Below are 13,633 nucleotides of genomic sequence, written 5' to 3'. Positions count from 1 at the left end.
GCAGTTGGTTGCTCTCTGAACACACCTCTGAGTCTGGAGCAGGCCAAATCGTAAGCTCAGATGTTCAAATCACAACAAAACCCCACAGAAATTAGAAATAAATCAACAATGCCAATCCATATCTATGAAATCTTTCAAATTATGTCTTCCAACAAACTGAGAGCTCCACTTCCTGTCTCCACACTTTGTGTGACTTCATTTAAAAGTCCATGAACTACTGAAATTGCTTTTCATTTTAAGTCTCTTTCTGTCACATACTCACCCATCAGGAAATGCAAGGGATTTTCAGCATATTTCTTCACCACTGTCCCCATAAAAAACTTGCTTCCAAACAGATCAGGAGACATGAAAGTGCCATACTTGGCCATTCCAATTTCATATGGACTGAACTCCACCCAGTCTGCAAAATCAGAAACAAAACTGCTCAGTCAGAAATCTCGGGATGGAGGAAAATGATGGAGAAATGAAGCAAGCAAAGAAATTTTAGTGACATGGGCAGCCAATAACCATTAGGAATATCAAATCAAGGTCAGTGATGTCTCAGCAGGGAAAGAATCCTCATTCTCTCTTATCACAATAAACTTTGGTGAAAAGAATGAAGTTGGAAACCTGAGGTATAAAAGGAGAGATTGCAAATGAAGGAACACTCAGTAACATCTGATTTTCATCCCCTGCTTCAGCATAGTTCCCTGCCACATGTGGGTCTCAGCTCCAAGCTGCTTTTCCTTCACTGCAATTCCACCAAAAATGGAGAGCAGTGACAGAGGTGGCACAAAACCAATTACTGAATATCCCAAGGGTTGTGAAATATTCTAGCAGAGGCATTTGGATTCTACCCAAACCTAAAGTTTTGTGTGAAAGCCAATACCAAAAGCAAGACTGAGAGGCAGCTGATAAACTTATCAATTCAAACATTGCCAAAGATCTCCTTAAAAGTCCATTTAATTCAACAGAGAGCTCAAGAAAAATATGGAATAAGATGTTCAAATGCATTTTCTCATCTTAGCAGAAAATATCAAAAGTGATGTGGATTCTATTAATGAAGGCCTTTGAAAATGGATCTTAGCTGACTTGGAACACTTTTTTTTTATACCAGTGGAATTGCTTCCATCAGAGAATTCAGTTCAAAAAGGGGGCAAATAACAAACAAAACATATCTTCCCTTTTTATCATTTCACCCATTCATCTATTTCACCTTCCCTATTTTTAGCAGGGGTTGATTTGACTGGAAATAAACCAGAAGTAATTCTGAAATAGAGAGGTGAAAGAGACAGCTCGGAAATATCCCCACATGTCATCCACCCTCAGGATATTCCTGCTGACATGTGGAGCAGAAGGTGAACACTTGTCCCGAAAAGGAAAGATTTAATCATGACTGCTGGGAGTTTCATTTCAGGTAAGGGTAATGCTTATCTGAGCTAAGTCAAATACAACATCCTATTTTCCAAATAAGTCACCCACAAATCTTCACATTCACTGGAACAGAAGGTAATTCCATTGAAGCCCCAGTCCAGGAATTTCATATTTCCTTTTAGCTGTATAAATATGAATTGGCAGATATGTATGTAGAACCAGGGTGACAGCAAAGTTGAACTGAGAATTAGAATTAATTTGTGTTAGTCCATCTCCAGCTTGCATTTGCACTGAAGGAGATTTCTCAAATCACAAAGCCTGTTCAGGGAAACAAAATTTCTGCCTTAGAATCAATGTAAATTAGGAAGTGTAAATATTTCTGTTCAAGATTTACAAGAGCTCTCACATCAGGAAAAACTAAAAGGAGGAACAGAACTTAAAATAAGAAGCAATCAAGATCCAGCACCCTCTGTAATGAGAAATATCAGCCTCAAAAGGCAAACCCCAAGACCCACTTGCACAGGGAATATCTTTCTATAGAGCAAAGTAAAGCTTCTGATCTTGCTTATAGAAAGACATTATTAACAAAAGATAATTTTAAAACAGTAGTCTAGTTACAATATATTGAAAAACAGAAGTTCATCTAAAACCCAAAATACTCCTACTTTCAAACAAAAACATATCAGTTTCCTAAGTAGCAAAGTTAAAGACACATTTTCCCATGAAATATTCAGCCTAATTTACAATTCCTCATTTTCATTTCCAACCCAAACTCTGACAGCCACTTATCCAAATAACTATTTTAGGAAATATAATGACATTGTATTTTAGGCAAATGACAATGATATTTTAGGAAATACAATGAGGCAAACCACCTGGCACTTCCCTTTCCTGTATATAACTGTATACAGATGCACACATCCTTATCTTATTGTACATCTTCCACAACTGGACCCACTCTCAACTGAAGTTACCAGAGGGGATTAAAACCTATGGAATAAATACAAGTGAAAGGGTTTTTTTGTGTTACCAACAGCACTTCACACTGGTCAAGAAGTGAAAAAGAGGCATTATACCTAATTTGTTTGTCCAATTTTAATCACAGAATCATTACAGTTGGTTAAGACCTCTAAGATCATAAAGTCCAACTGCTGATGTCACCCTTCTCTGAAAGAGAACGTGACGGGATATATTTTCCTTTTCCTGTTTGATATCCTAATTTAAACATCTTTTCCCTTGCTGAAGTCACCAGGTTTCTCTTTGGCTTGGCACTCCTACCTGAATATGTCATCATCTATCCCTGAGTAACTTCTTATCACCCTGTCAGATTCCCAGAAGTCAGATGCAATTTGTCTCAGACACATTAAAAAGGGTTTTTTAACCAGCCACACACCTCCCTCCTTGCCACAAGTGACTCAACACAGACTGGGAACACACCTGCAAACATCAGCTCTGAGACATCTGGTTTGACGTGCAGACAGGTGAAGAGTGGCAGAGCACACTGGGCATTGTTGACCTTCTCTTTCATATTGCTCAGAGTGGTGTCCATCCTCTGCAGGGAAAGAAAGACATTGGTCCCAAACACACCCTGGAAAGGCCTGCTCATATATATACATACATAGCTTCATATATATATATATATATATATATATATATATATATACGTAAATATCACATTTTTTTTATTTTATATAAAGATCTGGGAGTCTCCTCCTGTCAATGAAATTTGATAAGAAAAGTTTCTCACTGATGCGTCAGGTTCTGATTTTAATTAAACATCTGTGCATTTTTTCCATCCCTTGGTACACAGGGAATTCTAACCAACCTCACACAATTATTAACACCCCTTCAGCATCAGAATTCTATACATCTGCCAGTAAATGCTGTGTTGCCTCTTTCTCAGTGTTTTAAATTGTTTAAAACCCATTATCAGTGTAGGGATAGAAGTGTATAAAACACATTAGCAAATCTACTGACACATTTCAATCTTTCCACAAGATCAATTCCAGCTGTTGCTTACCTGACTCATTTGAATTGGAAGTTTCTGTGCTTGATTCAGCCAATTAGGAATTTTCAGCCAATTATAGAATACAACAGTGTGAAGCTCTCCTGTTGTCTTATTTTCAAACAAAACCAAAGGCATCTTTCACGTTGAAATTAGTACTTTTTTAAGCAAATGCTGTTTCTTATTGTCACAGACATGTTTTATGAAAGATCCTTTCCTTAGGATTTTTTCTCCTGAGAAGCTGAGAGGCCTCAGGAACAAAATGTAAACAATGATTATCTGCTGCTGTGGAATGCAACAGGTGCATCTGTGATTGGTCTCATGTGGTTGTTTCTAATTAATGGCCAATCACAGTCCAACTGTCTCAGACTGTCTCGGTCAGTCACAAGCCTTTATCATTCTTTTTCTATTCTTAGCTAGCCTTCTGATGACATCCTTTCTTCTATTCTTTTTGTATAGTTTTAATATAATATATATAATAAAATAATAAATCAGCCTTCTGAAACATGGAGTCAGATCCTCGTCTGCTCCCTCATCCTGGGACCCCTGCAAACACCATCACACTTATAGCAAAATGTGTACCCTTTATTAGATGTCCCTAAGGTAATTTCAAAGAAATAGTAACAATGGGAATGATATAAGAGTTTTTCAGCTTTAACAGCATCAAACAGTACTTTTTTAAGCAAATGTTGCTTCCTATAGCAAAATGTACACCCTTTATTAAATGCAACTAAGGTAATAAAAAAAATTAGTAACAATGGGAATTTTATGAGAGTTTGACAGCTTAGATGAGCACTCACATCATGGATTAGTGTTTCCCCTATGAGCATGCCAAAGATGTCAGTGAAGGTGACAGGCTGCCCTGAGCTCTTCTTGTTCCACAGGGCCTCGATGTAGCGCTTGACCTTCTGCGGGGTGAGCAGCAGCAGGGGGTTGTGGCTCACTGAGTGCATCAGCTCCTCATTGATCTCCTTTGGGCCCTTGGCTGGGAAGTCAGGGTGGGAATACAGAGTTGACATATACCTGCAAGGGCAAAGAGGCTCTGTGAGCATCAAACCTGCTGCCTGGAAGCTACACGAAGCTCATACATGAGCTGATACAGGTACTGATTAAATCAGGTTCATTAACTCTCCATTTATACAGGAAATTTTAGTCTCCCTTTTCTCAAAGCACAGAAAGCTGAGCAATATGTTCTAAATATAAGCACAGGATCAAACACTCAACATGCATTTTCCATAATGTGTATGAAGCAAATGATTAAAGAGTCCTCATTTTTCTCTTTAAGGGATAGCAGACAGAATATGCTAAGCTGAAAGGAGCTCCTCAGCATAGCTGTGTGGCAGACTGGAGGTGCTAGAAGGACACATGCAGCTCTCTCCCTATAAGAGTTACCTCTCTGCCCTCTAGTTCATTATCACTACTGAAAAATTCCTAAAATATCTCAGTGTATCACAGAATACCAGAATGGTTTGGATTGAAAGGGACCTCAAAGCCCATCCACTCCCACCCCATGCCATGGACAGGGACACCTTCCACTGTCCCAGGTTGCTCCAAGCCCTGTCCAGCCTGACCTTGGACACTGCCAGGGATCCAGGGGCAGCCACAGCTTCTCTGGGTACCCTTTGCCAGGTCCTGCCCAGGGAACAATTCCTTCCCAATATCCCATCTAAACCTACTCTCTGGCAGTGGGAAACCATTCCCTGTGTCCTGTCACTCCATCCTTTGGAAACTGTCTCTTTCCATGTTTCCTGTCAGCTCCTTCAGGCACTGCAAGGCCCCAGTGGGGTCACCCCAAAGGTGCTCCAGGTGAACAATCCCAGCTCTCCCATCCTTCCCTCCCAGCAGAGCTGCTCCATCCCTCTGCCCATCCTGGTGCCTCCCTGGGCTCTCTCCAGCAGCCCCAGCTCCTCCCTGTGCTGGGGCAGCTCTGCAGGTGGGGTCTCACCATGCTCAGGGGCACAGGGGCATGATCCCCATCCCTCCCCTGCTGCCCAGGCTGGGGCTCAGCCCAGGGCAGGGGGTTCTGGCCTGGATATGGCCCCACTTCCCAGGATATGTTGCTGCCATAAGCACCTGAAGCACAGTAACTACAAGCTGCATAGAGAGCTGGCTGGCTGTGAGGATGAGGTCAATCATGAGTTTGTCACTAAGAAACAAGCTTAACTTTACTGCAAACAAAGCTCAGACACACGTGCAGGCAGCCCTGGCTTCCACTTGGTTGCATTAGGTCACACCAAGACAGGCCCTTCTAATCTGTGAGAGGCTCATTTACTATTATTTACCCAGTGACCTGGCCCAGGTACACATGCCTTACACTCCTGGCACAGCTCTGAGACACACACAGGGTCAGCCTGGCCCTGAGGTCATGCCCAGCCATCTGTGTGACAGCACAGCCAGCCCTGTCCCACGTGGGCTGCCAGGGCTCCATGTGAGCTCCTGGGTGCAGGGAAAGGGGGATGAAGCTGGAGGACTCAGCACAAGGTTGAAGCAAGATGGCAGGAAAGCATTGCTCCAAGGTTAGGCATGCAGCTGAGGGGACAAGTAAAAACCTGCCTGTCCCACCAGGAAAGGAATTCTCCACCCTTCAGGAAAAAAAAGAAAAGAGAATTATTCCCAAAAGACAGACTGCATGGAAAAGAAAGAAAAGGAAGGGAGTGTCAAAGTGTCAATTTATTTATTCATCAAGCAAGGAAAGACTGAAGGATGACATCAGAGAGCAAAGACAAATTTGTGCAAACACAACTGTCTCCAATCTGTTTCTGACTGGAGCAGTTCAGATAATCTAATATAAATGATAATCTCACTATTTTAACTCAGATTTTATAGGTTTACATTAGATCACCTACGCATTCACCCCTGGGTTTTCCCCAAAAAGGACCTCACAGCCAGCAAAGTGACGTCTGTCCTGAGCAGGGACTGCAAACCCTCCCCTAGAAACACAGGTAATGTTTTAACACCACATTCCAGTGCTCTTCATCCACCTTCTGCTTCTCACAGCTGTGACACAGGTCCATCCATCTGTCTCAATGGACAGTGATAAATCTTTCCCCACCACCAGAGACAGAAAACACAGGTTCCCACCTTTTATAGTCCAATCTAAAGGAGAAATTTACGCTAGTTCACAGACACTTCTGGCATTTCAAAACCTCCTGGCATTCTGAAAGCTTCCCTCTAGTCTGGGAGAGGGGGAAGCAATCTTCACACAATGAAAAATAATTGACAAAAAAACCCATACATGGAATAGAACTGATAATCATCTCCTTCAAGAGTCAGCTCTGGGGTTAGAGTGTGGAATTAAAATTCATGTGCTTCCTTAGAGCAAAACCAGGTGATAAAGTTCATCCCAGGCAGATTCCCTGCTTGTTCATACTACAACAAGTCTTTTTCTCTCAAAGAATTGAGACAATTGTATAATCCCATCCCTGAGTCTGAAAGGACCCTCAGGTCTCTGCTCCAGCCTCCTGGTGCTCAGTCAAGTTCAGCTTTCTCACTGAGTCACACTGAGGATGGCTCAACACATTCCTCTGCTTAGCCACTCTCACTGCAGCAATTCCCCTAAGAGTTCATCCAATTACTCCTTGTCCTTTCCCTAAGGATCTCCAAAAATAATTTGTGTTCTTCACATCTACTCATCAGGAACTGAAGATAACAATAAGATCTCCCTTTTTGATGCCTGTGCCTGCTCCTCAAGGTTAAATGAACTATTTTAAAACCTGATGCACTGTCTAAATTAAACAGTGCCAGTGGGACTGAGACAGGGGTTAATCCACAGAGGGATGCCCTGCAGGGTGGCCCCAGCCATCCCCAGTCAATCCACCAGGATTTTACACTGGCTGTAAAATGAAGCAGAAGATCTTTCAGTGATTTTGATGAGCTCTAAAAGCCCTCCTGAAGCATACAAGAGATTTTGTGTTGATTGAGTCATCAGCTTCAAATCACAAGGGATTTTTTTTGGTTTTTCATTTTTCATAAGGAAAATGAAACAACACACATTAGGTGCTGATACAGAAATATGGGTGCATATGTGTGGCACCTCTTTCCATTCATTCCTGCTCTCAAAGCTCCTGGGAAAGCACCTGGAATTGACCTTGCCATTTGGGGCATCCAAAACACCTCCCCCTGCAGACCTGGATGTGTAAAACGTGCTGTGAATTATAACCATAGAAATAAGCCAGCTCTGGTGACAGTTCCCTCAGAACCCGCAGCAGCAAAGCTGAGGATAAGCAAGAGGAAGGCCTTACCAGGTGGATCCGGAGAGCCCAGCAATGTAGGTGGCACAGTCCAGGACTCCTGACTCATAAAGTGCTTTCATGACTCCAGCAAAGCCCACCATGGCCCGGAACCCCCCTCCCGAGCCCAGCACGGCGATCACCGGCACCTGCAGGGAGGAGACAACACCAGCACCACATCAGGGACAAGGGACACGCCCTGGGAGCGCCCCGCCCAGCCCCTGGACATCCCAACAAGAATCAGAATTTATTTATTTAATGTTACAGGTCACCACTTGTAGCATAAAATAAATCCGTCCTTCTTATCCATGATGTGAAATAGAGGAGATATTAAATTTAGTTATTAAATGAACTTTTCACTTACAAAACCACTGGGAATTTTAAAGGAATCTAAACACCAGCTTTAATCCAATTTGTATCATTGTGACAGAGCCAAAGGCAGTAACATTTACTAATGAGAAACAGAACAGAGACAAATAATATTTTGACTGGGAGTTTATAAGCAAGTTTTATAACAAAAACATCCACTATTACTACAAAGCATGAAGACAGTCTCAATTTTACCACCACTTTGCAAAAACTATCAGAGAGATAATGGGAATTCATGGGGATCTGGACAACTCCTCAGCCATCAAGAGAGGAGTGAGCAGAACCATGTTTATTATGGCACCAGGTTAAAATTGTGTCCACAGGGGTTCATTTTACACTTTTCTTCTTCTTACTGCCCAGCCCTGACATCCAGGCTGTTCCCCTCAACTGCACAGCTTCCCCAGGTATCTAAAAAGTGGACAAAATAAAATAAAAATTCATTTGCTCCCACCATCATGTGTTTTGGCCTAAGTAACAGCCCAGAAATTTTGGCCCAGTTTCAAAAATCCAGGAGGATTTTCCACTGTTCAGGGGTGACAAAGGAACCACCTCTTGATTGTTACTGGGCACAAAAAGAATTACACAGCTGTGCAGAAAGCCCCTATCTGATCAAACTGCTAATCTGTCAAAAATCTCCCTGAAAGGCAATTCCAGGTGCCAATGGACAGGATCAGTGACAGGAAAAGGATCCATGTGATGACAGAGTCCTGTTCTTTCTGCAGACTCCATGCTCCAAGCAATGAAACTCCCCTGAGGACTGACTGTCCCAAGGAAATGCCCATGAACAATGACCAAGGCACTCAACATGTTTCTTGAGGCTTCCACTCCCCAAAACTGCTTATTCTTGATGCAGTGAGACTATTCTGTTCCCTCCTTCATAAGTGCTCAGCTTTAGTAATAGAAACCACAGGTATTCATGGTGCAGCTCCAGAGATAGGGATCTATCCCAAAAATGACACAGCCCAGGGAAGGATTTGGGATATGTTTTGTTAAGCCAACACCCCAATAACGGAGCAGCTGCTTTGAAGGAAGAGCCATGTCAGCAATCCCTCCTTTAATCACCTGGGGAGGCTTTGAAAGCTCCTCAGGAGCACTGCCCACTCAGCCTGAGCAGACACATCCCAACAGGATGGAGATGTCACCTGCAGGTGCAAGCCTGGAGAAGGCATGTGAGAACACTCCCAGAGCTCCACTGCTGCACCCATCAGTGCACTGGCATTGAGAAAATGGGAGAGTCCCTCAGGAGGCAGAGGAATCCACCATGGTGATGGGCTGGGAATGCCCAGGAGAGTCACCAACATCCTGACTGCAAATGCTTCCTGATCCACAGGCACTCTGGACATCCCAGGCTCCTGCACTGGGAAGGGTGGGTACAGCAAGGGGAAGGTGAATTATGGAATCAAAATCCTTCAGAGGTTGGAAAAGACCTCCAAGATCATCAAGTCCCACCATCAGCCTAGCACCACCACCGTGTTCACCACTAAACCTTGTCCCCAAGCGCCACATCCACACACTTTAACACTTCCAGGGATGATGATTCCACCACTGCCCTGGGAAGCCCCTTCCAATGCTTTACAGCCCTTTCCTTGAAGAAATTTCCCCTAATACCCAACCTGATCCTCTCCTGGCACAGCTCGAGGCCATTCCCTCTCATCCTGTCCCTGTTCCCTGGGAGCAGAGCCCGACCACCCCTGGCTGTCCTCTCCTGTCAGGTTTGTTACATCAGCTTTTAACTCCAATTCAGTTTCTGACATGTTTAAGGGCACAAAACAGTAAAAACTGAAATGAAAGACACCCACCCTGCAAGTTGCTCTATGGGATAAATAGGGCAGAGGCACGGAGTGGGAGAATGAGCTGCACCCAGAGCACCCAAAGCCAAGAATCAATAAACCACGTCCTGATGAAGAACAAAGAAAAAGAGGATACCAAGGGCTGCACACTCCTCTACTGAGCCCCAAACCCTTTGTATAGAGCCACCAGCACATGAGTTCACTCAAACCAAAAGGTTCTTAATCCTATCTTCCAGTAATCAGGCAAGAAAAAGCTAAACCATACTAAATCTTGTTTTGGGAATGAGTAGTGCAGATGTCTTTATCCAAATGCCCTGCAAACACAGTGCACAAAATCTGAATACCTGTGGTGGGCAAAGAATGCCATAGGGCACACAAAGATTATTAAAAAATTGTTCTGCAAATCCAGTCATAGAGAACTATATGATTTCTCTGGAAGATTATGGTATTTTTAGAAAATTGCTTGAAGCAACAAAAATTTAAAAAATAAATTGAGCAATAAGAGAAGTACGAGAAATCTCTACCTCTGTGTTTCCAGAACGTGCCTCAGGATTAAGTTAGGAAATTTGGAACTACTCACTTCCCCATGCAGACATGTGTAATGAAGTCAGAGGTATTAAAGTCTCTCAGCATCCCTGCAAAGCACAAGTCACTCACAGATAAAACAACTTGGGTGAATTTTGAGTATGTGACTTATCCAAGATAAAACAAGACCCACAGACAGCTAAAACTACTCAATGTCTCCCAACTTCATGTTAAGACTTCAGACATCACATAAATCCTCCTGCTACCTTCCATCTGTAGCAATAAAAGTAAGACTACAGTTTAATTTGAACAAAAAGGGTTTTTTCATTGCTAGAAAGAGATAAAAACTCTGTAAGTTTAGAAATACACATTTGGCATATGAAAAATGGGAGGATACCTACAGTTACTGTCTGGGAAGATGCAATTTAACTGATATAATTTCACTACTGGAGTCAGTGAGGGATACCAAGGGAAGATGATGACAAAGAATAAGAAATCTTAGCTGTCCTTTGTAGTAATTCATGCACAGATACCACCTGAATGGAACTGAGACCTGAGGCACTGAGGATCACTCCAGTTCCAACTGGAGTTTGGCAGAGTAACCACATCCTTTCTGTGGAAGATCTTATTCTGCTCCAGGTCACACCAATGTCACACTGACAGATTCCTACTCTGATAGGATCTGCATGTGTTAAGATTAAAATAACTGAACTGAAAATTAAGAAACTTTGAAAATGTTCCTTCTCAATACACACATATTTTCTCCCAGTCCAATTAAAATATGTACAATTCTTGTTAAATTCTTTCATGTTCCGCAGAAAGTTTCATTAAGCAAGACAGAGTTCAAAAGTACACTACAATAAAACATTTACCACCTGGTCAAAACTTCAGGGAAATGTAAAAGATATTCTTCAGTGCTGGCTGCAAAAGACTGTCACATTATCCTTATATTAAAAATGCACAAAAGGAATCAAGAGCAATGAAGGGATTAATCCAGATTAATTCATAGATTTTGTTCATTGCTTGACACCTCCACAGGCACAAAGTGTTCCTGTCACAATTCTCAAAGCAGCACAGGAGAGGGAATGGACAAGGAAGGAAGAGGATGGGAAAGCTATAACAAAATAAGTAGATCTGTACCAAGTGGATTCTTAATTAACTCTAAATAATGAAGTGTTTTATGAAACCATTCTGTGAGGCCATGGCACAGGGTGCCCAGAGAAGCTGTGGCTGCTCCTGGATCCCTGGAAGTGTCCCAGGCCAGGCTGGACAGGGCTTGGTCACCCTGGGCTAGTGGAAGGTGTCCCTGCCCATGGCAGGGGGTGGCATTGGATGATCCTTTCAGTCCCTTCCCACCCAAACCATTCCCTGATTCTGTAAGATGTCCCAAGCCACCACCAGCCCACTATGATCTGCTGGCTTCCCTTCCTCTTGGCTAGCACCAGCTAGTCAAGGAAAGCTGCAGTTCCTCATGTTTCAAAGAAACAAAGCTTCATAACCCTAATCCAGTCAAACTGGCTCAAGGAAAAGAAGAAAGGAAGAAATAAACTAATTTCCAAGCTGACTCTAAATTTAAACCAGCTCATTTCCTGTCTAGTCTTTCAGAGATGAAGGTCACAGAGCATGGGATGGGTACTGGGCATGCAGGGGCATATTCTGTGCTGGGTGAGTCCCTAGAGCTACTGCAGGATTCAGCAGGTATTTCACATACCCTGAGGCACTTTTCAGATGGCAATCTCCCCTCACAGCCAACACCTTAACAAATGAGAAAAATCAGAGCAGTTTAAGGGGCAAATGAATCACAGAACCCCAGAATTATTTCATTGGAAGGGACTTTAAAGCTCATCCATTGCCACCACAGGGACACCTTCCACTATCCCAGGCTGCTCCAAGCCCTGTCCAACCTGGCCTGGGACTCTTCCAGGGATCCAGGGGCAGCCACAGCTTCTCTGGGCACCCTGTGCCAGGGCCTGCCCACCCTCACAGGGAAGGATTTCTTCCTAATATCTAATCTAAATCTCTCCTTTTATAGTTTCCCCCAGTCATAAACTTTAATTTCTAGATTTAGAGCCAAGAAAAATTACTCTCCAGGCTAAATATTTTATGCTCACAGAAGAAAAGGATTTTTATCACCTATAATCTTTCTCCATCAAACCCTTCTACCTCGCACGCCTCATTCTTTCCTCTGGCAGGCAAATGAAGGATTCCAAAGGGGATGCTAGAGTTCCTGCTGGGAACTCTGCACACTTACATCACGGGAAGAGGTCAGGTTGTGGCTCTTCTCCCCCAGGAATGATTTGATGCTGTGCATGATGTTGTCTCTGCGCTGCTGCCGGAACCTCTTCTCCTCGTCGCACAGCGCCATGCTGAACCGCAGGTCCGTGGAGGAGCTGGTTGGGAAAGGGACAGCCTGTCACAAGGGGCTCAGTCCCAAACAGCATCACTAACACCTCCCTGGGAAACCAGCAGAAAATCCTCACCCACTTACAGAAGATGAAATAAAATTGTATTTTTCATGTGACGCCATCCATCTGCTCTAGAGTGATGCAGGCAATGTGTCTTTAAGCTGTGCATTTTATGTAGAACTCATTAAAAGCAAATAATTAAATACAGCAAGTATTATCTGTACTCACATACAATTATAAACCTACAGCACAGGAAAAACTGAGCCCTTTTCTCAGTATTTTTCTCTACATTGTGGGATAAAAAAATGTACACAAGACTGCATAAGAATCTCAGTGCTGTACTTAAGGTACAACTTCAGCTGCCACTTCCCATGGACAGCAAAGAGGAGTGGACGAATCCACCTTGGTCCCACTGAAAAGCATATGGTGGTGAATATTTAGCATATTTAGGCTCAGAAAATAACTCCCCAGATTGGTGGAATGGATCCATTTAGGTTCAGATAATAATTATCCTATTTTTAAAACAACCTATTATGCAATAAAATAATAGGATTAAGAAAAGGGGTAAAAAGAGTCCCTAGAAGCAATGTTCCATGAAGATATCCACAATCTGCATGGCTATCAGGGAATAGCAGCAGAACTTGATAAGATCCTTTACATTTCAAAGCCTAAGAAGACAGAGCCAAGCATCTTGTGTTTATTTAATGTCAGAGATATGAAATATTTGTACAGTACAAAGCCTGGCATGTTCAGGGTGGTCTCAAGGACCACCCACAAATGCACTTTCCTAGTACAACATGATGAGAAGAAATTATCCCTGGGGGATGTTTGTCATCCGGAGTAATCAGGAAATAATTTGACTATTACAGTGCTCAGTGCTCCTATTTATAGCTACAGACAATAAATGACTCCTTAAATTCCTTACTCTCAGAAAATGATTTTTAGACTTGAAATGTA

The 13,633-nt window shown here is 42.8% G+C and overlaps 1 protein-coding gene across 4 annotated transcripts in view; it reads right to left on the bottom strand.

The window, feature by feature from the left end:
* PLA2G4A (phospholipase A2 group IVA) overlaps positions 1–13,633 on the bottom strand; it is a 69,080-nt gene that overhangs the window by 14,876 nt on the left and 40,571 nt on the right. For all 4 annotated transcript variants that reach the window (XM_005487027.4, XM_074546300.1, XM_074546301.1 and 1 more), the window contains 5 exons: positions 12,523–12,661; positions 7,600–7,736; positions 4,159–4,381; positions 2,791–2,905; positions 263–400 (listed from right to left, as the gene is read on the bottom strand). In XM_005487027.4, coding sequence (XP_005487084.2) covers positions 263–400; positions 2,791–2,905; positions 4,159–4,381; positions 7,600–7,736; positions 12,523–12,661 — 752 coding nt within the window. The remainder of the gene's footprint in view (positions 1–262; positions 401–2,790; positions 2,906–4,158; positions 4,382–7,599; positions 7,737–12,522; positions 12,662–13,633) is intronic.

This window comes from Zonotrichia albicollis, chromosome 8 (assembly GCF_047830755.1).
Source record: "Zonotrichia albicollis isolate bZonAlb1 chromosome 8, bZonAlb1.hap1, whole genome shotgun sequence".
NCBI lineage: Eukaryota > Metazoa > Chordata > Aves > Passeriformes > Passerellidae > Zonotrichia > Zonotrichia albicollis.
This window is presented reverse-complemented; position numbering and strand designations above follow the sequence as displayed.